Source organism: Rhinopithecus roxellana, chromosome 6, assembly GCF_007565055.1.
Source record: "Rhinopithecus roxellana isolate Shanxi Qingling chromosome 6, ASM756505v1, whole genome shotgun sequence".
NCBI classification, from domain to species: Eukaryota; Metazoa; Chordata; class Mammalia; order Primates; family Cercopithecidae; genus Rhinopithecus; species Rhinopithecus roxellana.
This window is the reverse complement of record NC_044554.1, coordinates 108,801,835-108,823,353: the sequence shown is the minus strand read 5'-3', so window position 1 is coordinate 108,823,353 and position 21,519 is coordinate 108,801,835. Positions and strand designations below refer to the sequence as shown.

The following is a 21,519-nucleotide window of genomic DNA, read 5'->3' as shown; positions in this document are numbered from 1 at the left end:
TCATGAGTGCTGTCCCCACTGTGGCTGTTTAAGAGTGTAGCGCCCTCCCCATCGCTCCCATTCCCGCCATGTGACTTCCTATTCCTGCTTTGCCTTCTGCCACTGGTGAAAGCTCCCTGAGGCCTCCCCTGAAGCACAGTAGATGCTAGCACCACCTTCCTGCACAACCTGCTGTATGTCTGCCAATTAAATCTCTTTTCTTTTTTTCTTTCTTTCTTTTTTTTTTTTTTTTTTTTTTTTGAGACAGAGTCTCACTCTGTTGCCCAGGCTGGAGTCCAGTGGCGCAATCTCAGCTCACTGCAACCTCCGCCTTCTAGGTTCAAGCGTTTCTCCTGCCCCAGCCTCCTGAGTAGCTGGGATTACAGGTGCCCACCACAACACCTGGCTAATTTTTGTATTTTTTTGTAAAGCTGGGTTTCATCATGTTGGCCAGGCTGATCTTGAACTCCTGACCTCACGTGATCCGCCCGCCTCAGCTTCCCAAAGTGCTGGGATCACAGGTGTGAGCCACAGGGCCCGACCTAAACCTCTTTTCTTTACAAATTATCCAGCGTCAGATGTCTCTTTTTAGCAACATAAGAACTGACTTATACAATTTTGAATATACTGGATTAAATAAAATATATTAAAATTAATCTCACTTTTAAAAAACCTTTTTAATATGGCTACTTGAAAATTGAAAATCGCCGGGCGCGGTGGCTCAAGCCTGTAATCCCAGCACTTTGGGAGGCCGAGACGGACGGATCACAAGGTCAGGAGATCGAGACCATCCTGGCTAACACGGTGAAACCCCATCTCTACTAAAAAATACAAAAAATTAGCCGGGCGATGTGGCAGGCGCCTGTAGTCCCAGCTACTCGGGAGGCTGAGGCAGGAGAATGGCGTAAACCTGGGAGGCAGAGCTTGCAGTGAGCAGAGATCCGGCCACTGCACTCCAGCCTGGGTGACAGAGCAAGACTCCATCTCAAAAAAAAAAAAAAAAAGAAAATTGAAAATCAGGCCAGGCATGGTGGCTCACTTAGGCCTGTAACCCCAGCACTTTGGGAGGCCAATGTGGGCGGATCACTTGAGGTCAGGAGTTCGAGACCATCCTGGCCAACATGGTGAAACCCCATCTCTTAGCTAGGTATGGTGGAGCATGCCTGTAATCCCAGTTACTCAGGAGGCTGAGGCAAGAGAATCGCTTGAACTGGGGAGGCAGAGGTTGCAATGAGCTGCAATCACACCACTGCATTCCAGCATGGGCGACAGAGTGAGACTCCACCTCCAAAAAAAAAAAAGAAAAATTAAAATCGGCTGGGCACGGTGGCTCACATCTGTAATCCCAATACTTTGGGAGGCTGAGGCAAGCAGGTCAGTTGAACTCAAGAGTTCAAGACCAGCCTGGCCAACATGGTGAAACCCTGTCTCTACAAAAAATACAAAAATTAGCCAGGCATGTTAGCATGTGCCTGTAATCCCAGCTACTAAGGAGCCTGAGGCACGAGAATTGCTTGAACTGGGGAGACAGAGGTTGCAGTGACCTGAGATCACACCACTGCACTCCAGCCTGGGCAACAAAGCGAGACTCTCTCTCATTTAAAAAAAAAAAAAGAAAGAAAAAGAAAATTTAAGTTCACACATGTGACTTGTCCATGTCTACTGCACAGTGCTGAATCAGAGAAAAAAACAACAGGCAAAACATCGAAGATGACCCTGGGTGCTCGTGGTAATGTGCAGGCCCTGTGACAGCCCTGCCCCCTCAGGTCCCTGCCCCTGGGCCTGGATGAGCTAGACCGACGTACCCCACACTCTGCCACCTGGGCTCTCAGGCTCAGGTCCGGAAACGGTCATTCCCGTGATCTCATGCAGCCCTCACTTCACACACCCCTATACAGGCAGTGATGACAGCCAAGCCTCTGAGATAAGTAATGAGACAGTTGCCACCCAGGGCGCACATCCTCAGGGCGGCTGCTGCTCTAAAAACTCTGCAGACGTTAACTGATTTGTTTCTCATGCCCACACCATGAAACGGATGCCCATGTTTTACCAATGGCAAAGCTAAGACACAGAGGGGTTAAGGAACTCACCCAAGGTCACACAGCTCCCAAGTGGTAGGTCTGGGACTCAAATCTAGGCAGCCTGGTTCCAGAGCCCAGGTTCTTAACCTCTACTCTATTCAGGCCCTGAGAGAAGAAATGAAGGCCAGGCTTCATTCCACATCACCCAGTATAGAACCATCCAGAACAATCTAGAAGCAATAATGGGGTGGTGGGAGGTGGTGGTGGAGGGTGCTGCTTCAGAGTGATGGACAGCCTCCAAAATGTCCCAACTCTTCTCCAACAAAGGCTCTGGGGCTTGCCTTTCGGGTGTTTTTGTTTGTTTGTTTTTGTTTTGTTTTGTTTTGTTTTGTTTTGTACAACTGTGATTGGACAAGACATTTAGAGCATCTTTAACCAAAACATCCTCCAGGCACAGAAGTGCCATCCACCAGTGCCTAGAAAAGCCCAGGCCCAGGAAGGGGTGGGGATCCCAGCAGAAGCAGAGCAGAGATCCCTGGAGGGGTCTAGACTTTTTGGTCCTCCCTCTGCCCCTGTGACAGGCTTTGATCCCACTCCAGGCGCTGGGGTTTCAGGTTTGCAAGCCATCAAAACACCAAATTGAAAAGGCAAAAGGGAAGCTGCTGTAGGCAGGCACCCCTACAGTGGCAAGGAGGAGTTCTGGCTGAAAAAGGAACAGGCACAAAGCCCTAAGGCACAGCCATCTGGGGATATGGTATGGAGCAGGCACAGCCAGCCTCAGCCTCTTGGGTGGCCCAGAGGATGGCACTGTCTGCTCAGCTCAGGGCACATTGAGGCCCAAGTACTGACTAAGTACTGACAAAGTACTGACAAAGTACAGACAGTGCCTGACTTGCAGCAGACAGATAAATGTACATTGTAGAAAAACCTACATTAAAAGAGATTAAAACAGTCTTCAACTCAATATTGGGAGGTGGAGGCAGGAGGATCACTTGAGGCCAAGAGTTTGAGACCAGCCTGGGCAACACAGACCCTGTCTCTACAAGGGCAATTTTAAAAATTATTAGTTAGATGTGGTGACACATGCCTGAGTCCCAGCTACTGAAGAGGCTGAGGTGGGAGGATTGCTTGAGCTTAGGAGTTTGAAGTTGCAGTGAGCTATGATCGCGTCACTACACTCCAGCCTGGGTGACAGACCAATATTCTGAGGAAGGATGGGAGGAAGGGAGGAAGAAAGGGATGGAGGGAAGGAGGAAGGAGAGAAGGGAGGGAGGGAGGGGAGGCCAGGCATGGTGGCTCACACCTGAAATGCCAGCACTTTGGGAGGTCAAGACGGGAAGATCACTTGAGGCCACGAGTTTACAACCAGCCTGGGCAGCATAGTGAGACCCCATTTCTACAAAAAGAAAAAAGAGTAACAAACCAAGAGTAAAATGAAAACAGGATATGTGGAGAATGAACAAAATGCAAATGACCCCCCAAAACTGTTTTAATACTGAATCTCACTAATAGTCAAAGTGAATCCAATAATGAAATAGCCAGTGATGAACTAGTAATCAAAGTCAAGCAAAGTAAAACAACGAGGGTCATTTAGTCTTTTCTTTTTCTTACGTATCAGATGGAGAAGGGGTGCCGGGGAAGTGAGGCAGGGAACTCCAGGCTGTCTCCATGCCTGGAAAGCAAATGACCTCTCTGGAGGGCAGTGTGCCAGAGTGCCGCAAAAGCCCTAAAAATGTGCCGACCCCAGCGTCTGACCATTTTCTTCTGAAAATTTGTCCAAAAGCAATAATGAGACAAGCGTACAAGGAGGTACATAATAAACAGCATTCCCTTACACAGGATACTCTGCCACCTTTCAGAATAATGCCTGATATTTCACCTGTGCTTATGATGCGCTAGGCAGTGTTCTAAACACACCACAGAGGAGGTCTCAATCCTCAGCACTACCAAGTGGCGGAGGCGGTGGCAGCTTTGTCATGACCCATCTCAGGTAAGGAAACGGAGGCACAGAAAATCTCACCTCTCCCCACAGGATCCCTTCTGATTATCAGTTCCTGGAGGGCTCCAAGGTAGCGCATCTCAAAGTGCTGCAGGAACAGAGGCAGCCTCAGAACAGATCTTAGGGACCCCAGCTCAGGTCCTCATTTGACAGACAAGACCCCTGGCCAGGGAGCCAAGCCTGGCCTGTTCCAGATACTCACGCCAGGGTCACAGCTAGCCGCATAGACAACCAGAATGTGACTCTCAGAAGATGCGCCCAGAGCAGACTTGCCCCAGCTCTCACAGCCAGTTAGTGGCAGAACAGGGACGGGAACCCAGGTATCCTGACTCCCAGTCTAGGAGCTGCCAAATACATAAATGAATGCAGGAGCCTCCTTTTGTGAATCTCTGACTCCCCTTCTCCCAGCAAAGCATTTTCCACAACAATCCCACGTTTGCTGCAAAAGCCTAGTAACATCAAATCCAGCAAAGAGTCGTTCATAGAAAAAAGACCAGAAGGATGCAGATCCGACCGCCCACCGCAGATCCCCCCAGGGGAGGGGAGGCCGGGCAGCCACCTTCCTACTTCTACATTTGAATGGCTTTTAACAAGCATCTATTTACTTTCATCCCTTAAACACATTAAAATGAAATTTGAATTAAATATGCATTTGGGCACGGTGGTGGCTCATGCCTGTAATCCCAGCACCTTGGGAGGCCGAGGTGGAAAAATTGCTTGAGTCCAGGAGTTTAAGACCAGGCTGGACAACATAGCAAGACCCCATCTCTACAAAGAATGAAAAAATTAGCTGGGTGTGGTGGTGCATATCTGTAGTCTGCTACCTGGGAGACTGAGGTGGAGGATCGCTTGAGCCCAGGAATTTGAGGCTACAGTGAGCTAGGACTGCACCACTGCACTTCAGCCTGGACAACAGAGTGAGACCCTGTCTCCAAAAATATATATACACACACATATACATACATATAATATATATATATATATATGTTTCTTGAGCAAACATCTGTCTACTATATGCTACATCCATGCTACCCATGGGAGAGAGACGCCCCAGAGAGCCACCATTCAATTCAGTTGGGGACTGAAGACATCCAGAAGAAATTATAGTGGGGAGCAGAAGAAAATTATAGTAGGGAGCAAGAGTCTTAGTTCACCCTAAAATTATATTCTAAAGGCTTCCAAGAGTTAAACTCTGGTCCGTTTGACTCTCATAAAGCTTCCTGTAGAAGCAGCTTTTAAGGGCTGATGTGGTGTGGCCACCAAAACTTATTCAGCCCATACATGCAAGGCAAACCACAGAGACCTGGAGTTGGAGAACCAGAGAAAATCCCTGCATCTTCCGCTCACTGCATGGCTTCAGGAAAGTTACTTAATCTAGGACCTAGGCTGTCTCATTTGTGAAATGAAAATGATACTTGCAAATCCAAAAAAGACCCTCCTCTCGGAAAATAAACTATGAGATGCAAAGTGTTGCAAAGCCTCATTCCAACCCCCAGCAGTGAGCCTGGCAGAGGGAAGTATATTCTTGGGTGGAACATGCACCACCCAGTTTCTGCACCCTCAAAGCAGGTGGCTGGGCTCACCCCGCCTCCCCACCTCAACTCTACGCTCCAAAATGAGCTCCCTTATTGCTTGGCCTGCATGGTTTAAGTCAGCTAGGGGTCAGGAGGAAAGCATCTGATTAAACTAATTTCCAGTTACCTGAATATTAAAAAGAAACTAACACAACAGGTGGATGTTTAGGCAATTCCACACAGGGTCATGGGAGTTCTTATGGGGGTGTCTGTCTCCCCACAGCCTCAGCTTTCCCAGGCTACACGTGCTTTCCAAGACGGGTAACTCGCTCCCTCTGCTTCTGGGCCAGGGATGCGCTGACAGCTGGTAGGGGGCTCACAAGCACAAATGAGTGGTGTGTACACTGGTGTGGCTCAAGCCTTCTTAAAGGCTTAAACCCTCGTGACGCCCATCTCCTGCAGAATGACGCACCAACTCCTGTGGTTTCTAGGAACACGGCAGGGTGGAAATAAATACTGGAGAAAGCATGAAATACTCCTTCACCAGGGTCCTGCCCACCTCACCCACCCATCTCCTACAACTCAACACCCGAGCTGCAGAGTCCAAATTGCCATTCCAAGAGCTACTCTATGTTCTCCTGCCTCTGTTATCTTAATCATCCTGTTTCCTCTATGTGGGAACCCTCCTGACCCCCAGGCCTGGCACACGTTTGACGAAAGAAATAAATGATACAGGAAGATAGCCAGGTGGCACCACAGGGACAAGGACTGCTTCCTCTATGGGGTACCACTGCTGGGAAGAGCCAGAGCTGAGACCCTGGATTCAGCAGGGTACCAGGGGTTCCCATGAGGCCATGCAGCCTGAGATCAGGCTGGACGGGTCTTCCCGCGCTGGCTTCTGACCCGGAAGAAAGAAGTGATGAGGTTTCCCAAGTCTCTGACCTTTGCCCTGCCCTGGTGTTCTGAAAATCTCGGTCTCCTTTTGTACTCCCAGTACCTCTCTGGCACCTCCTACAGGCTGAGTCGGTTTCTCCAGGTGCACCAAGCCCAGCCCTTCTGGCCCCTTCTCTCCCCTCCTCTCCTTTGATTGCTTTTCACTGTGCTAGATGCAACTGGGCCACACAGTAGGAGCTAAATGAATGTATCTGGAACAAATGAAGCTTTCCCTGGCTACTAGCACCCACATGGTTATGCTCTTTTTCAGAATTCCTAGAACTCTTGTGAGCAAAGTCCTACATAAGCAACCAGGCCCCTATGAGACACTCAGTCCCTAAACCAACAAATTGCCAGAGGGGCCCCGGCTGGCTCCAGATGCATGTCCCCGGCACCCATCCCAGACCTCCCTAGTCCTTGTCTTTGAAGGCAACCTCAGCAGTGTGTGGTGCAGCAGGGCCCACAGGGGAATGCAGGGCCTGGCCAGGGAGTGCCCACCCAGGAACAGTAAGGAAAGCTTAAGAGAGCGCCCTGGCACAAACACGGGGATCATCATGCCAGTCCTCCAGGATCAAGTCACATGACAAAAAAACAGACACAAACACTAAAACCCCAGGTGTGCCTAAGGGCTGAGGGCTGCAGGCTGCCAGGGCGTGTGCCGTCTTTTTTTTTTTTTTTTCTTTTGAGATAGAGTCTCACTCTGTTGCCCAGGCTGGAGTGCAGTGGTGCGATCTCCACTCACTGCAAGCTTCGCCTCCCAGGTTCACGCCATTCTCCTGCCTCAGCCTTCCGAGTAGCTGAGATTACAGGCTCCCGCCACCACGCCCAGCTAATTTTTTGTATTTTTAGTAGAGACAGGGTTTCATTGTGTTAGGTCAGGATGGTCTCGATCTCCTGACCTTGTGATCCGCCCACCTCGGCCTCCCAAAATGTTTGGATTACAGGCGTGAGCCACCACACCCTGCCATGTGCACCATCTTACTCTCCATCTGAGCTGCCACCCAACTGCAGCCACAGCTGTGGCCCCTTCTCTGTCTAGCTGAGGCTTGAGCCAAACAAGAAACCACCACATCTCTTTACCTTAGTCCCTTTAGGATATCACCAAGCCCACAGCCCAGGGCAGGCAATCTGTGAACTGAATGAAAGTGAGTGGGGTAAGGGTTTAAGTGAGAACGCTCTGGTGGCCAGGCCAGGCTGGCTGGAATGCTCAAAGTAACTGTTTAAAAAAAAAAAAAAAAAAAGCCCTAGGGGGAAAACAATGGAGAAACTTGAGCAAGTCACCCAGTTGACAAAGCCCAGCTCCAGCACACACAATAGTAGCCATATGGCACACACACACCTAATAGTCAGGTCCACCTCCACTTCCAGGCGGGAGACCCTCCGGAACTGCCAGAGGGGACTCCAGCCCCTGCTCCTCCTCTGTGCGGGGCCCTCACCTGCACACACCGACTGGGACCAGCAGACCTTCCCAGGACCTGCTGGATTCCGGGCTGCTTCTCCCAACAGCTTCTCGGGGCTCCTGGCTAGCTTGGTCCAACTTCCTGTGCTCCACATGCCCAGTGTCCCCATTTGGACTGAGGCCCTGGTTCTCCTGCATCCTTCTTTCTAGGACTCAGCCAGGAAACCCAAGCTGTCAGGGAGCGCTCACTGTAGGTGAGTGCCAAGCAGGAAGCGGGCTCCTGTTGAAGGCCCAGACTCTCTCTGGCTGTACCCGCTTGGCTCCCTTCCTTCTCTGAGCCTCAGTTTCCCCACTAGTGAGGTGAAGGTGGCTCAGAGGTTCTGCACATAGCCCTCCAGCTCTCCCTCCCAGCTGAAGGCTGTACTTCTTCCACTCCCTCAGCCCAAGTAATGGGCAGGTTTCCTCTTTCCTTGGCCTCTGGTGGGAAAGGAACTTTTCAAAATGGTCTCTCTCCCCTCAAATCCTGTCCTGAAACAGGAAAGCCAAACATCCCCTGCTTCCTCCTGCCCTGGACACAGGGTCAGAAATGACTGTGAGTGGCAGAGAGACTACAGGAGGCCCAAGTGCCCATTGCACTTCCTCAGAGCCGAAAGGATCCTGACCGCAGGTCCCACGCCACCTTCAGAGCTGGGACAAACAAACCCTTCACCGAAGTCTAAACAGTGGGGGAGGCTTTGTTATACACTCAGAACATGCTGCCCCTTTCCACGGAGAGGCTTACCCCCAGGAAACATAGGAGCCGGCTCCCAGCTGACACTGTGTTTATGTAACAGCCTAGGTCTGTTCGACCCTGGGGCTGGGGGTGGAGGGCTCAGTCTCAGTCCAGCCTCAGACTGTGCTCGGAAACGCCTAGGGAGTCTGCGCCTCTCCCTCCTTGCAGAAAGAAGGTGGGGACGCGGCTTCGCAGGACAGAAGCAATATGGTTTGGCAGATGGAGAGGAGTTCTATCGCAGGAAGGATATAGGGCAGAAATTGAAGAAGGAGTGTTTTTTTTTTCTTTTGAAGACTGTCTACAGCAGAAAAGTGGGAACGCAAGAGAGGTGAGGTGGATAAAGATGACGGTGCCAGGAGAGGCTGGGCAGGGGGGAGGGAGGGAGAGCAGGGCAGCAGGGCCCAGGAGTGGGAACAGCAGGGCTGAGAACGGATGTGTGAGCCGCAGCTGGGTCGGTCTGGTGACAATGAGACACCGGCTCCCAGGATTTCACAAGGGTGAGGCCGAGCTTCCAGGCCTAGTAGATGGAACCATGGGGTATTTCCAAACCGCAATGGAGAAGTTGGTCAGGGGAGGGCTCTAGGAGGGGAAATTCTGCCTGTTGTGTTAAATTTAAGACGAGGCAAAAAACTCAAGGGCGCCCCAGGAATCACAGCCTTCACATCACAAAAGATGCTCAACCAGAGGCTCCCCTGAGCTGGGGAGGAGGGGTCGCTGCTTATCAAGCTGGAGCCCCGGGGAGCCCGGAAACCTGTCCCTGCTCTGTGAAAAGCTCGGAAGCAGATGTGCCCCCACCCTCCTGTGGCCAGCCCACGAGGCTTGTCGCCCTCCAGAAGGAGCTGGGGGAAGGTAAGCTTGGAGCAAATCAGGAATGTCTTTACTTCCTCCAAGGACAGTGAAGCTGCAGCAACGATGTCTCTCCCGCCTCCACCCTCTTCAGATCTAAGAGGAAAAATTGGTCATCTTCTCTCTTTGGGGCCCAGGGCTCGCACAAATGCCATCTCCTAGTCCCCAGCTACAGCGGTGATTCAGGCCATTTACTCAGATCCACGTTAATGAGATTTTTCTGTCACCTAATTAGTTCACAGAGAACTCAGCCTTGAGAGGAAAGAAATAAGAACCAGTTGGGAAAAGGCAGAAGGAAGTCAGACTGTCATGTCACAACAAAAGATAGGACTCAGCACTACATGGGGTCCCCCCAGACCCAATACTCCTTCCTCAGCTATGGGGGCCTCTGAAAGTAGAAAGGGAGGTGTTCAGGTGCACCACCCCCCAGAACCTCAGGCAAGCAGATGAAGCTGTGAGTGGGGCCCTAACCTTAAGGCCCAAGTCAGACAGGCCCCTGCCCACAACTCCATGTTATCACAAAAGGCCTTGGCTCTCGCTGCATTTCCACGGAGGCCAAACCCACCACCGGCCGGTGGGCGTCCCCTTTCAAACGGAGCTGGGGGAGGAAGCAGATGGCCCAGGGTGAGGCCCATCTGTCCGTGCCCGCTCGAAGGTCACCATGCCACTGGGGTGCCTGCGGGTGCCGCCAGCACCCACCACACCAGGGCTTGCGAGCCATCTACCAGCAGCGTACCCCCACTTCCAGTGCCCTCAGTGTTCGAAAGTCCAGGGCCTAAGGGCCCAGAGAAAAAAGCGTTAGGCAGCGCAGTGGCCGGGGGTCTCCGGTCCCCGACTCCGGGTGCGGTGTCCCTGGAGGTCAGTCAGCGCCCGGCTGCCTCCAGACCAAGGAGCCGCGGGTCCCCGGCGCGCTCACGACCCGGCCAAGGCGCGGATGGACCTGCCGACGCCTCCCACGCGGTGGCGGCGCCGCAGCCCAGCGCCAGGCCCGGCCCGCGCCCGCTTGGCCGCCGCGGCGTAGGGGGTGTGCGTCGGGAGAGGGCGCCGCGGCGAGCGCCACCCTCCGGGCCTGCGGGCGCTGGGCCAGGGAAGGCTGCCATCCACTAATGCGAGGCTCCGATCCCCTGCCCCACTGCGGAGCAGGGCCCGGGCAGCGGCTAAGATGCCTCCCCGGTCACGGCCCCACCTCCCGGCAGCTGAAGCCCTCTGCCGCGCCCACCTTCCCCTGCCAGGCCTGGACAGATCTGGTCCCGGGCCCCCGAAGCGACACCACCTTCGCGCCCTGGAGCACAGTGAGCAGAAAACCCCCAACCCCAAAGTGTCCCCGAACGAGATATGGCGAAGCTGCCCGCCGGTTCTGCAGCACAGATCGGCAAACCTTGTGGCCTGGACCTCAAGCGCGCAAGGACCCCCGACAGGGAGAGCATGGCCAGGCCCGGCCCGTGGAGCCCTCGACCGGCGCCGAAGAGGCCACCGCGCCCCTGCTCCCGCAGCCCCCGGCTTCGCTCACCCTCGATGGAGATGACGTGCTCGCGGATCTGGTTCTGCAGCGCCAAATCCTCGATGCGCTCGATCAGGTCGTAGATGGCGTAGATATTGGGATGCACGGACTCGAAGCGCTGGATCTCGGCCCGGATGGCCGCGGAGTTGGAGAGCGCGAACTGCTGGGGGGGCCCGCCGGCCAGCTGCTGCGAGGGGCCGCCGCCGCCCCCGGCCCCGGGCCCCGCGCCGCCGAACTGCCCGCCGCCCCCCGCGCTGCCGCCGCCGCCGCCGCCGCCGCCCCCCGGAGCCGCCAGGCTCTGCTGCTGCTGCGGGCTCTGCCCTCCGCCCGCCTGGAAGTTCATGGCTTCGGAGCCGTGGGGCCCGAGGCGGGCCCGGGGCGGCGCGGCGGAGGCGGCGGCGGCGAGCGGGCGCGCGGGGCTGGAGGGGCCGGGACTACTGGGCTGGTGGCGCGGGGCTAGCGCATGGAGCCGGGGGCCGGGGGCCGGAGGCCGAGGCCAGGAGGCGCCGCCGCGCACGCTGTGGCCGCCGCTGCCGAGCGCTTCCCGGCGCCGTGATCCCGCTGCCTCGGAGCAGCCTCCAGCGGCAACAACAACGGGACCGGGAGCGCGCGGCCCGGGCCCTCCCCCCGCGTCATGCGCACGCACCGCCGCCCCCGCCGGCTCCGGCACACGCAGCCTGAGCCCCCCTCCCCGCCGCCCCCGCCCCTCCTGCGCGCCGGCCCTGGCGCCCCCGCCCTTCGCTCGCTTGCTGGCTCTTCAGCCTCCACCCCCGAGCCGCGCGCTCTAGCCCTGGCGCCCGGGCCCCTCCCACTCAGCTTCGGCCCTTCCGCCTCCTCACCAGCACCCCCACCCGCATTGCCTCGAGGGCCACCCTCTCGGAGGGGACAGCTGCCCTGGTCTCCTCCCGCGCCCGGCTGTCGCTTTCGCCTCCCTGCGCTGATCTGGGCCGGGTGTCCGATCTCTAGGCAATGCCCAAACAGTGCCCTGCGCCTGAGGGTGCTGCTGACCGAGGCTGATTGGTCGAGGAGCCCGCCCAGGCCCAGCCGCTCCTCGCTTACAGCGTCCCGCCTTCAGTGCGGCATAGGCTCCCCTGTCCCCAGGCTCCGAGGTCAGCCCTAGAGACCACCCTGCTGCCAGAGTTTTCTCCCTGGCTCCCTGCCCAGTCTCTCCACTGCCGGCTGCAGCTCAGAGGCTGGGATAGGTTCTGGGCTGCTATTTCCAGTTCTCCCTGAGCGCTTCATCATCGGCGGGCCCCTGGAAATGACACTTTGAACAAACTCGTCTCTACTCTTACCTTGTCGTGATCGGCCTCTCCTAAAAGACCGTCCCTCTGCCGCACTTGGGAGATTAGCTAAAAGCTACCCGACCCCATTGGTACACAGAGGAAGAAGAGGGAGGGATGAAATATATGCCTTTCTCCCCTAGTCATCCCATTGGAGAGACCAACCAAAGCCCACGTGGCTCTCAATTTTTCTTGTCCTCACCCCTTGTCCATCCTGTCCTTTCACTCCCTCTAGGGTCAGGTAGCTCCCTGCAATGTCCTCTGCAGTGCCATTGCCAAAGTGGGCTGCAGTTGTTAGCCGCCCCCCCCCACCCCCCCAACACACACACACACACACACACGTTTCCTAAAACCTACAAGAGGTGACATTTGCAGAGCAGTGGCTCCAGCCAGTAAATCTCCCAGAGATGTTGCAGGGTATCTGCTACCCCCAGATATCCTCGGGCATCACTAACACACATCGTCCTTCTTACACACACTTCCACTTCCCTGGCCAAGCTGGATCGTTTCCCAGCATGAAGCTGTCCATCATTTGATTACCCACACAACTCAGCCCCAGTACCAACCCAGTCACTATTCCTGAGTTCCTTGTACCTTCCAAAGCACCTGGTGCAAGCTAATCAACACATAAGGTCTCCTAAGCTCCTGAGGAATCTGTGTCTGTGTTTCTATCTCCCTGCATAACCTTAAGGATACCTTGTGCCCTCTCTAGGTTTCATCTACAAAATATAGTGGTTGAACAGAAAACCTAGTTCTGATGTTGTATAATTTTAAAAGTAACATCCAACATCTCTTTTAGATGCTTAATTAGAATTGACAGCAGGTAGCACCAGGTATACCTCCCAAGAGAGATACTAAGAGCAAAGAGCTCCTCAAATGTGTTGCCCCGGCAACTAGCACACACCTGTTATAGCTCTGATGGGCTGTTCACACGACTAGCTCCTCTACTAGTATATGGAGCCACATGAGGGCAGGAAAAGGATCTGATTCACCATTTTATTCCCAGTATCTTGCACAATGCCTGGCATATAGTGTGTGTGCATATATATATATGCATATATATATTTCGAGACAGAGTCTCACTCTGTCGCCCAGGTTGGAGTGCAGTGGCTCGATCTCAGCTCACTGCAACCTCCACCTCCCGCGTTCAAGTGATTCTCCTGCCTCAGCCTCCTGAGTAGCTGGAATTACAGGCACCTGCCACCACATCCAACTAATTTTTTTTTTTTTTTTTTTTTTTAGTAGAGATGGGCTTTTACCATGTTGGCCAGGCTGGTCTCGAACTCCTGACCTCAGTGATCCACCTACTTCGGTCTCCCAAAGTGCCAGGATTACAGACATAAGCCACCGCGCCTGGCCATAGTATATTTTTTAAAAATATGTTAGTAGAATAAACGAATGAACAGGAGGGATGGAACTAGATAGGTTAGTTCTGTATGGTATCAATCTAGACTGACATTCCTAAGGCAATATTTGGGCCACTTGCTCCCACAGTAGGCAAGAACTATGGGAAAACTAGGATAGATTATTTTAAATCAAGACTGGCCTGTAAAAACCAGGATGTGAGATCTCGGTGGCTACGGGAGCCCAGAGGGAAAAATCCACAGATATCCACAGGCCTGGGATTCAATGCCATCCACACAGTAACACACCAAGGACCCGATTCCAGAGACCAGCTTTGGGTGGAGGTGAGCAAATAGCTACTGTGTGACATGTACGTTAGTTTTCACACTTTTTAATAAAACATCTAATTTCTTCCTTATGATTGACTTACGAAGTATGTTTCAGAAAGGAAGAAATTAATCTTTAGAGAGATTCAATAACCCATCCAAGGTCATATAGCTGAGAAGCACAGGATAAGGGATCAGGATTTGTGCCAGGTTCCAAGGTCTATGCTTCTTCCACAGTCCTGAAAGGGCAAGGTGGAGGAGGGGACCAAGGAAAGGGGCAGCCCTGAGGATGGGTATCCCTGGCCAGCCTGGTGGGACAGCCCATGGATATTGGGCTCTGGGCTAAAGAATTAATTTTGGTGGCCAAAGTGCCTTCTGGCGTCCACTCTGACATAAGGGTAGGGGCCACCTGAGTTCCTCAGAGCCTTCCTCACTGCATCACGAACACGGGTGCTCTGACGTGCTTCAGCTGACGTCGGTGTCTGGTGTGACAGATGCTGGGGCTGTTGGCGGGGGAGGGGGCGGACCCTGCTGCCGCCCAAACCTCTAGCGGGTAGCGCAACCCCCCAAAGCCGTCCCCACCCGCCCCTCCGCGATCTGCTGGCGCAGAGAACCGCGGGTGGAGCCCAGCACGTGGGTCCGCAGGCCGGAGGGCGGGGACAGAGCGGCGCCGGACTACAAGTCCCACAATGCCCCGGGCCGCGGCGGCGAGGAAGGAGGGGTGCTTCAGGTGCCTGCGACCTCCGCGCCTCCCGCCCGGAAGTGCCCGAGGGGCCGCGATGGAGCTGGGGCAGCCGGACGGTGAGTCCCCGCGCCGTGACCGCGCCCACCCCGCCGCCCAGGACCCCGGCCGGGCACCACCAGCCCTGTTCTGCCCGGGATCGCCGTGCCCTCCTGCGGCTCCGGGGGGCGGGAGGGGTGATGAGGGGTGGGGGTAGGGAACGTGAAGTCTCGGATTCCGGGCGGGATCTGGGGTCTGGCAGCCCGCGGGGCTTGGAGACACTTCCAGAGAAGGCGTGGAGTTGGGCCTCCGCGGAGTGGGGTTGAGGGGACGGAGCTGGGTGGGTGGTGACGCTCGGAGGCTCCAGATTGCCCAGGGGCGGAGTTTGACGTTTGCTGTGGGGGAAGCCTGGGAAGCAGTCCTGTGTCGCGGGTGGGGTTTAGGTGAACCGTAACGCGGGGGGCGGGGGGTGAGGGCACAGAGTCTCTACCCCCACCTCGGAGAAACTTTAGCAACGGAGTAGATGAACATGGGGTGAAGTCGGTGAAGGAGTAGACACACTGGGGTGAAGTGGGCAGGAGAACAGATACGCTTGGGGGTGAAGTTTGGCTGGGGTGAAGTTTAGGGGAGGCGTTGCTTAGGCCCTTACCTTGGGATAGGGTTTGGGTGAGTTGGGAGCTGGTTGAAGACCTCGAGCTCAGATGACAGAAAGTTAGGACTTGGGATTCGGCGATGGGAAGGGGCACCTGGAGGCAAGTTTGGGGCGACTGGGAGGCAAAGCAGCCCGTACCCTGGGGTGGGTGAGGGAACCGAGGCTGAGGACGGTGGGAGCATCGCGGTGGGGTGGGGGCAGGACCCTGTGGAGGTTCCAGGGCTCCTGGTCAGAGGGCCCGCGCCTTACGGGCTCTTTGTGCCTCTCCAGCTCGGTAGCGCGGCAGGCAAGGCAGGCGCCATGACCCTGATTGAAGGGGTGGGTGATGAGGTGACCGTCCTTTTCTCGGTGCTTGCCTGCCTTCTGGTGCTGGCCCTCGCCTGGGTCTCAACGCACACCGCTGAGGGCGGGGACCCACTGCCCCAGCCGTCAGGGACCCCAACGCCATCCCAGCCCAGCGCAGCCATGGCAGCTACTGACAGCATGAGAGCGGAGGTCCCAGGGGCAGAGACCCCCAGCCTGAGACACAGAGGTCAAGCTGCACAGCCAGAGCCCAGCACGGGGGTCACAGCAACACCACCAGCCCCGGACTCCCCGCAGGAGCCCCTCGTGCTACGGCTGAAATTCCTCAATGATTCAGAGCAGGTGGCCAGGGCCTGGCCCCACGACACCATTGGCTCCTTGAAAAGGTAAGTAGGTCAAGAGGCAGGAGCAATGCTAAAGACAGGGGTGGGGGGAGTGGTCACAGAAGGCCCCGGAGAGACCTAAGACCCAGCCCTCCTTTATAGTGGAGGCACTGAGCGCCCCAGATCACAACTGCACTTGTTCCCTTGGCAGACTGCCCCTCCCAGGCCAGGGCCCGTGTGTTGTAGAGGGCAGGGGGAGGGTGGGATTGTTGTTCCGGGGCCAGGGACTAGGATTGCCTGAGGCCTGCTCTCTTACCCAGGTCCCTCTCTCCTCAGGACCCAGTTTCCTGGCCGGGAACAGCAGGTGCGACTCATCTACCAAGGGCAGCTGCTAGGCGACGACACCCAGACCCTGGGCAGCCTTCACCTCCCTCCCAACTGCGTTCTCCACTGCCACGTGTCCACGAGGGTCGGCCCCCCAAATCCCCCCTGCCCGCCGGGGTCCGAGCCCGGCCCCTCCGGGCTGGAAATCGGCAGCCTGCTGCTGCCCCTGCTGCTCCTGCTGCTGCTGCTGCTGTGGTACTGCCAGATCCAGTACCGGCCCTTCTTTCCCCTGACCGCCACTCTGGGCCTGGCCGGCTTCACCCTGCTCCTCAGTCTCCTGGCCTTTGCCATGTACCGCCCGTAGTGCCTCCGCGGGCGTTTGGCAGCGTCGCCGGCCCCTCTGGACCTTGCTCCCCGCGCCGCAGCGGGAGCTGCTGCCTGCCCAGGCCCGTCTCTCCGGCCTGCCTCTTCCCGCTGCCCTGGAGCCCAGCCCTGCGCCGCAGAAGACTCCAGGGGCTGGCAGAGGCCCCGCCCTGCGACCACCGGGGCTCGGTGCCACCTCCCGGGGCTGCTGGCCCTCAGTCCGTACTGGGAGTGGGCTCCTCGGGGTCGGGCATCTGCTGTCGCTGCCTCGGCCCCGCCCCCGGGGCCCGTCTTAGCGTTCTGCCGGAGGACCCAGCCGCCTCCAATCCCTGACAGCTCCTTGGGCTGAGTTGGGGACGCCAGGACGGTGGGAGGCAGGTGAAGGGGAGGGGCATAGGAGTTCCCCGGAACCTGTGCAGATTAAAGTAACTGTGAAGTTTTCACTCTTGCAGTGTGTCTGAGTGTGTGCGGGATGGCGGGCGGGGAGTCCTCACCCCTTGGGAGAGAAGGGCACGGACTGCGCCCTCGGCTCTGGCCCACCGCTTTCCCTTCTCCCCCGCGTTCTGCTCTGGCTTTGGCGCCGGCCTCCGGGGCCCCGCCCCCGGTGCCGCGCGCGCACTTCCCGCGGGCGGGGCTCACGGCTCCCTGGCTCGCAGTGCCTGCCGGGAGCCACGTCTCCGCTGGTCGATAGCTGTTTCGGGATTGGTGTCCGGGCGGCTATCTGGGGGCTGCTGGGAAGATGGCGGACTCGGTGGCCAGCCGATGAGGAGGCCTCGGGGGGAACCCGGCCCCCGGGCCCCGAGACCGACTGAGGGAGCGACCTGCGCAGGGCTCGGGGAGTCATGTAGGGGTGGCGCCTGCGGGGAGGGCTGTGGGAGGGCAGCGGGAGCTGGTGTTAGCGGCAGCGGCCACGGTCTCCTGGCGTCCCTGGGCCGGGGTGGGTGTGGGGGCCCCCGACTTCGCCGACCCCACTCCATCGCAAAGCGGTGCACTCGGGCTCCACGCACGCCCTGCGAGGTGGGCGCTGCGTTTTCATTTCACGGGTGAGGAGACTTAGACGAAGCCACTTGTCCAAGGTCACGCCGCTGGTGAGTGGGAGCGCCCAGCATGGAACCCAGCGCCGTCCATCCGCGGAGCCCGCGTTCCACCCTCTGTGCCGCCGCCGCCTCCTGCGGGAGAGGGAGGTGGTCGGGAGAGTGCACGCCGGGGCCGCCTGGGCTCCAGACTGGGCGCGACCACTAACCCGGTTAATGACCTCGGGCTTAACCCCTTCGCTGCTCTGGGCCTGCGTTTCTTCACCGGTGAAATGAGGTAATGCCAGCCCTGCCTACTTTTCATGGGCGTGTAAGGAGCATCAGAGATGGTGCATGTGGAATTGCTTTGCAAGTAGTGCGCTGAGCGCACTGAGGATTATGATTGCTGTTTCAAAGGCGTGGAAGGAGGCAGAGGGGCGGGGCGGGGTGGGGAAGAGGCCCAGAGCAGGCACAAAGGGTTGCTCTGACCACAGGCCCCCTAAGTGAGGAGTGAGGTAAGGAGTAGGTAGCAGGTCTTTCTCCCCTTTGGAGAAAACCTCACCCCCTTTTTTGGGCTGCCCCTCAGGGTCTCCATCACCCAACTCCATGCTTCGAGTCCTGCTCTCTGCTCAGACCTCCCCTGCTCGGCTGTCTGGCCTGCTACTGATCCCTCCAGTACAGCCCTGCTGTTTGGGGCCCAGCAAATGGGCGGACCGGCCTCTTGGAGGAGGCCCCAGTGCAGGTCCTGTGCAAGGACTGCAGCGGCTTCTGGAACAGGCAAAGAACCCTGGGGAGCTGCTGCGCTGGCTGGGCCAGAACCCCACCAAAGTGCGCGCCCACCACTACTCGGTGGCGCTTTGTCGTCTGGGCCAGCTCTTGGGGTCTCGGCCACGGCCCCCTCCTGTGGAGCAGGCCACACTGCAGGACTTGAGTCAGCTCATCATCCGAAACTGCCCCTCCTTTGACATTCACACCATCCACGTGTGTCTGCACCTTGCAGTCTTACTTGGTGAGGAGGGGCTTGAGGTGGGCGCCTGGGGGGCTGGGTGTTAATGAAGAATAGGGAGAACAGTAGAGGACAACGGACAGAGACCCAGCCTCTCAGGCGTTTGCCCAGGAATGGTTGCTCCTGCTCCCGTCCTGTGTCTGGCAGACATCATGAGACGAATGCACTCCTTCCAGCCTCGCTAGGGTGCCACCTCAGATTCCTGCTAATAGAGTGCCCTAGGAAGCCACCATAATTTGTCACAATTGGTACAAGACGAAAGCCTATTTGCCATCTTTGTATGTACTCCCCACAGACCGTTTTCATACCTCATAGCCACATGATACTTTACATTTCTCTAGTGTTTGCACTTAAACTCTAGCACACCTGCTTGCTCAGGAAACAGAGGAGAAAGGTGGGGAATTCAAGTAACCTCATGATTGGAACAGCAGCACAGCTCTGTTACCAGGCTGCCTTTTACCTCTCACCCTCAGGCTTTCCGTCTGATGGTCCCCTGGTGCGTGCCCTGGAACAGGAGCGAAGGCTCCGCCTCCCTCCGAAGCCACCTCCCCCTTTGCAGCCCCTTCTCCGAGGTGGGCAAAGGTTGGAAGCTGCTCTAAGCTGTCCCCGTTTTCTGCGGTATCCACGGCAGCATCTGATCAGCAGCCTGGCAGGTGCTGGAGGGGGTTAAAGTCAGATGGGGTTGGGAGGTTGACAGGAGGAGAAAGGTGGTCTCAGTTGGCTGGGCTGAGGTGGAATTGAGCCAGCTGGAGGCCCAGCCAAGGCCCAGCGTGACAGGCTGTTCTTCACAGAGGCAAGGCCAGAGGAACTGACTCCCCATGTGATGGTGCTCCTGGCCCAGCACCTGGCCCGGCACCGGTTGCGGGAGCCCCAGCTTCTGGAAGCCATTGCCCACTTCCTGGTGGTTCAGGAAACCCAGCTCAGCAGCAAGGTGGGCTTGCCACCCACCCTCCAGTGCATCTCTCAGTCATTCTCAGGGACCTTGTCAGGCCCAGCACCCTGTGCAGCTCAGCTATCCTTTTCCTGAAGCAGACACACCCTCTCTGTCCCCTGGGACATCTTTTCCTACACCCGCTCTGTGACTTGCCCACCTCCTGTCACCAGCATGCATTCCTGGAACTCTGCAGTTTCCCAAAGCACTCTTAGCACCATCCTAGCTCCACCCATCCCTCTCCTTGAAGTCTTCAGGGCCAGACCCCACAGTGATGTCTCCTCCGCCTGTCTGGTGATTAGTCACGTGCAGCTTGTGACTGCTTTGCTGTTGAACTGTGAGGCTGTAGGGACTGTCCTGTCTTTACAGCAGTGTTACAAACTTGAGGGCTAAGCCTCTCTAAGGCTTAGCTTGTAAAAAATGACTGCAGAAATACTTCACACTGGGTAATGAACTGCTCTTCCTCCACAGGTGGTACAGAAGTTGGTTCTGCCCTTTGGGCGGCTGAACTACCTGCCCCTGGAACAGCAATTTATGCCCTGCCTTGAGAGGATCCTGGCTCGGGAAGCAGGGGTGGCACCCCTGGCTACAGTCAACATCTTGATGTCACTGTGCCAACTGCGGTGCCTGCCCTTCAGAGCCCTGCACTTTGTTTTTTCCCCTGGCTTCATCAACTACATCAGTGGTACGCAGCCAGGATGGCCGGCTGGGCCCCTGAGGGCTGGAGAGGCAGGGGAACAGGGTGGCCTGCAGCCCGGAGCCCCAGTCCCCGCCTCCCCACAGGCACCCCTCATGCTCTGATTGTGCGTCGCTACCTCTCCCTGCTGGACACGGCCGTGGAGCTGGAGCTCCCAGGATACCGGGGTCCCCGCCTTCCCCGAAGGCAGCAAGTGCCCATCTTTCCCCAGCCTCTCATCACCGACCGTGCCCGCTGCAAGTACAGGTGGATGGGGCAGCCTGGGGTAAGGGGAGGGGCCAGCCTGGGAGCAGCAGAGTGGAAAAGCCAGAGGGACCATGAAGCCAAAGCTAAGGAGCTCTCAGCCACCATAAAACTGGGCCCCGAAGCAGGAGAGGGCTTTACCCAGGGTGGTGGCACTAGACTGGGACAGAGTAGGATGAGGTACCGGGCCCTTCCTGCTACTGGTGTCGTTTCTCCTCAGTCACAAGGACATAGTAGCTGAGGGGTTGCGCCAGCTGCTGGGGGAGGAGAAATACCGCCAGGACCTGACTGTGCCTCCAGGCTACTGCACAGGTGAGCGAGGGGCAGGTGGCAGGCCCATGGAGACAAAGCTCTGGCTAAGGCCTCCAACCCTGCTCCCCCTCCAGACTTCCTGCTGTGTGTCGGCAGCTCTGGTGCTGTGCTTCCCGTGAGGACCCAGGACCCCTTCCTGCCATACCCACCAAGGTCCTGCCTACAGGGCCAGGCTGCCTCTAGCCCCACTACTCGAGACCCTGCTCAGAGGTAATGGAGGCAGGGTGGGGGAGCTCTGGCCACCTTGCCCGCCATGCCCTGAGCCACATCCCTCCCCCTGCAGGGTGGTGCTGGTGTTGCGGGAACGCTGGCATTTCTGCCGGGACGGCAGGGTGCTGCTGGGCTCAAGGGCCCTGAGGGAGCGGCACTTGGGCCTGATGGGCTACCAGCTCCTGCCGGTGAGTGGCCCTGGCCTTCCCTGTGGCGCATCCATACTCCCGGCCTACGGGTAACCTGCTGCCGTCTCCTCTCCCCACAGCTACCCTTCGAGGAACTGGAGTCCCAGAGAGGCCTGCCCCAGCTCAAGAGCTACCTGAGGCAGAAGCTCCAGGCCCTGGGCCTGCGCTGGGGGCCTGAAGGGGGCTGAAGGGATGATGTGGGGTTCAGGATGGCCCCCCCATGGGGGGTGGATGATTTGCACTTTGGTTCCCTATGTTTTGATTTCTCATTAAAGTTCCTTTCCTTCCCCATTGTGAATCTCAGTTTTGGGATGGG

The 21,519-nt window shown here is 57.0% G+C and overlaps 3 protein-coding genes across 9 annotated transcripts in view; 2 read left to right on the top strand and 1 right to left on the bottom strand.

Annotated features, from left to right (window-relative positions):
- The window catches only part of AGAP3 (ArfGAP with GTPase domain, ankyrin repeat and PH domain 3), a 59,254-nt gene extending 47,132 nt beyond the window's left edge, over positions 1-12,122 (bottom strand). For 2 of the 5 annotated variants that reach the window (XM_030933126.1, XM_030933133.1), the window contains exon 1: positions 10,974-12,122. In XM_030933126.1, coding sequence (XP_030788986.1) covers positions 10,974-11,307 — 334 coding nt within the window. In that variant the 5' untranslated portion in view covers positions 11,308-12,122. The remainder of the gene's footprint in view (positions 1-10,973) is intronic. The other 3 variants (XM_030933128.1, XM_030933127.1, XM_030933131.1) reach the window with 2 other exon arrangements.
- A 2,489-nt stretch (positions 12,123-14,611) lies between these two features.
- TMUB1 (transmembrane and ubiquitin like domain containing 1) lies at positions 14,612-17,046 on the top strand. Its single transcript, XM_010379948.2, has 3 exons — positions 14,612-14,718; positions 15,561-15,979; positions 16,253-17,046. Exons 2-3 carry the CDS (start codon positions 15,591-15,593, stop codon positions 16,602-16,604), a joined length of 741 nt encoding a protein of 246 aa, XP_010378250.1. The 5' UTR covers positions 14,612-14,718; positions 15,561-15,590; the 3' UTR covers positions 16,605-17,046.
- Positions 17,047-17,254: 208 nt separating this feature from the next.
- FASTK (Fas activated serine/threonine kinase) lies at positions 17,255-21,493 on the top strand. Of its 3 annotated transcripts, none has more exons than XM_010379946.1 (10): positions 17,255-17,447; positions 18,203-18,625; positions 19,096-19,275; positions 19,414-19,553; positions 20,025-20,238; positions 20,337-20,496; positions 20,714-20,805; positions 20,880-21,015; positions 21,089-21,203; positions 21,284-21,493. In XM_010379946.1, exons 1-10 carry the CDS (start codon positions 17,366-17,368, stop codon positions 21,389-21,391), a joined length of 1,650 nt encoding a protein of 549 aa, XP_010378248.1. In that variant the 5' UTR covers positions 17,255-17,365; the 3' UTR covers positions 21,392-21,493. The 3 variants fall into 3 exon arrangements, with proteins under 3 accessions (XP_010378248.1, XP_030788212.1, XP_030788211.1); XM_030932351.1 differs by having other exon boundaries at positions 17,336-17,914; XM_030932352.1 differs by lacking the exon at positions 21,089-21,203.
- The last annotated feature ends 26 nt before the right edge of the window (positions 21,494-21,519 follow it).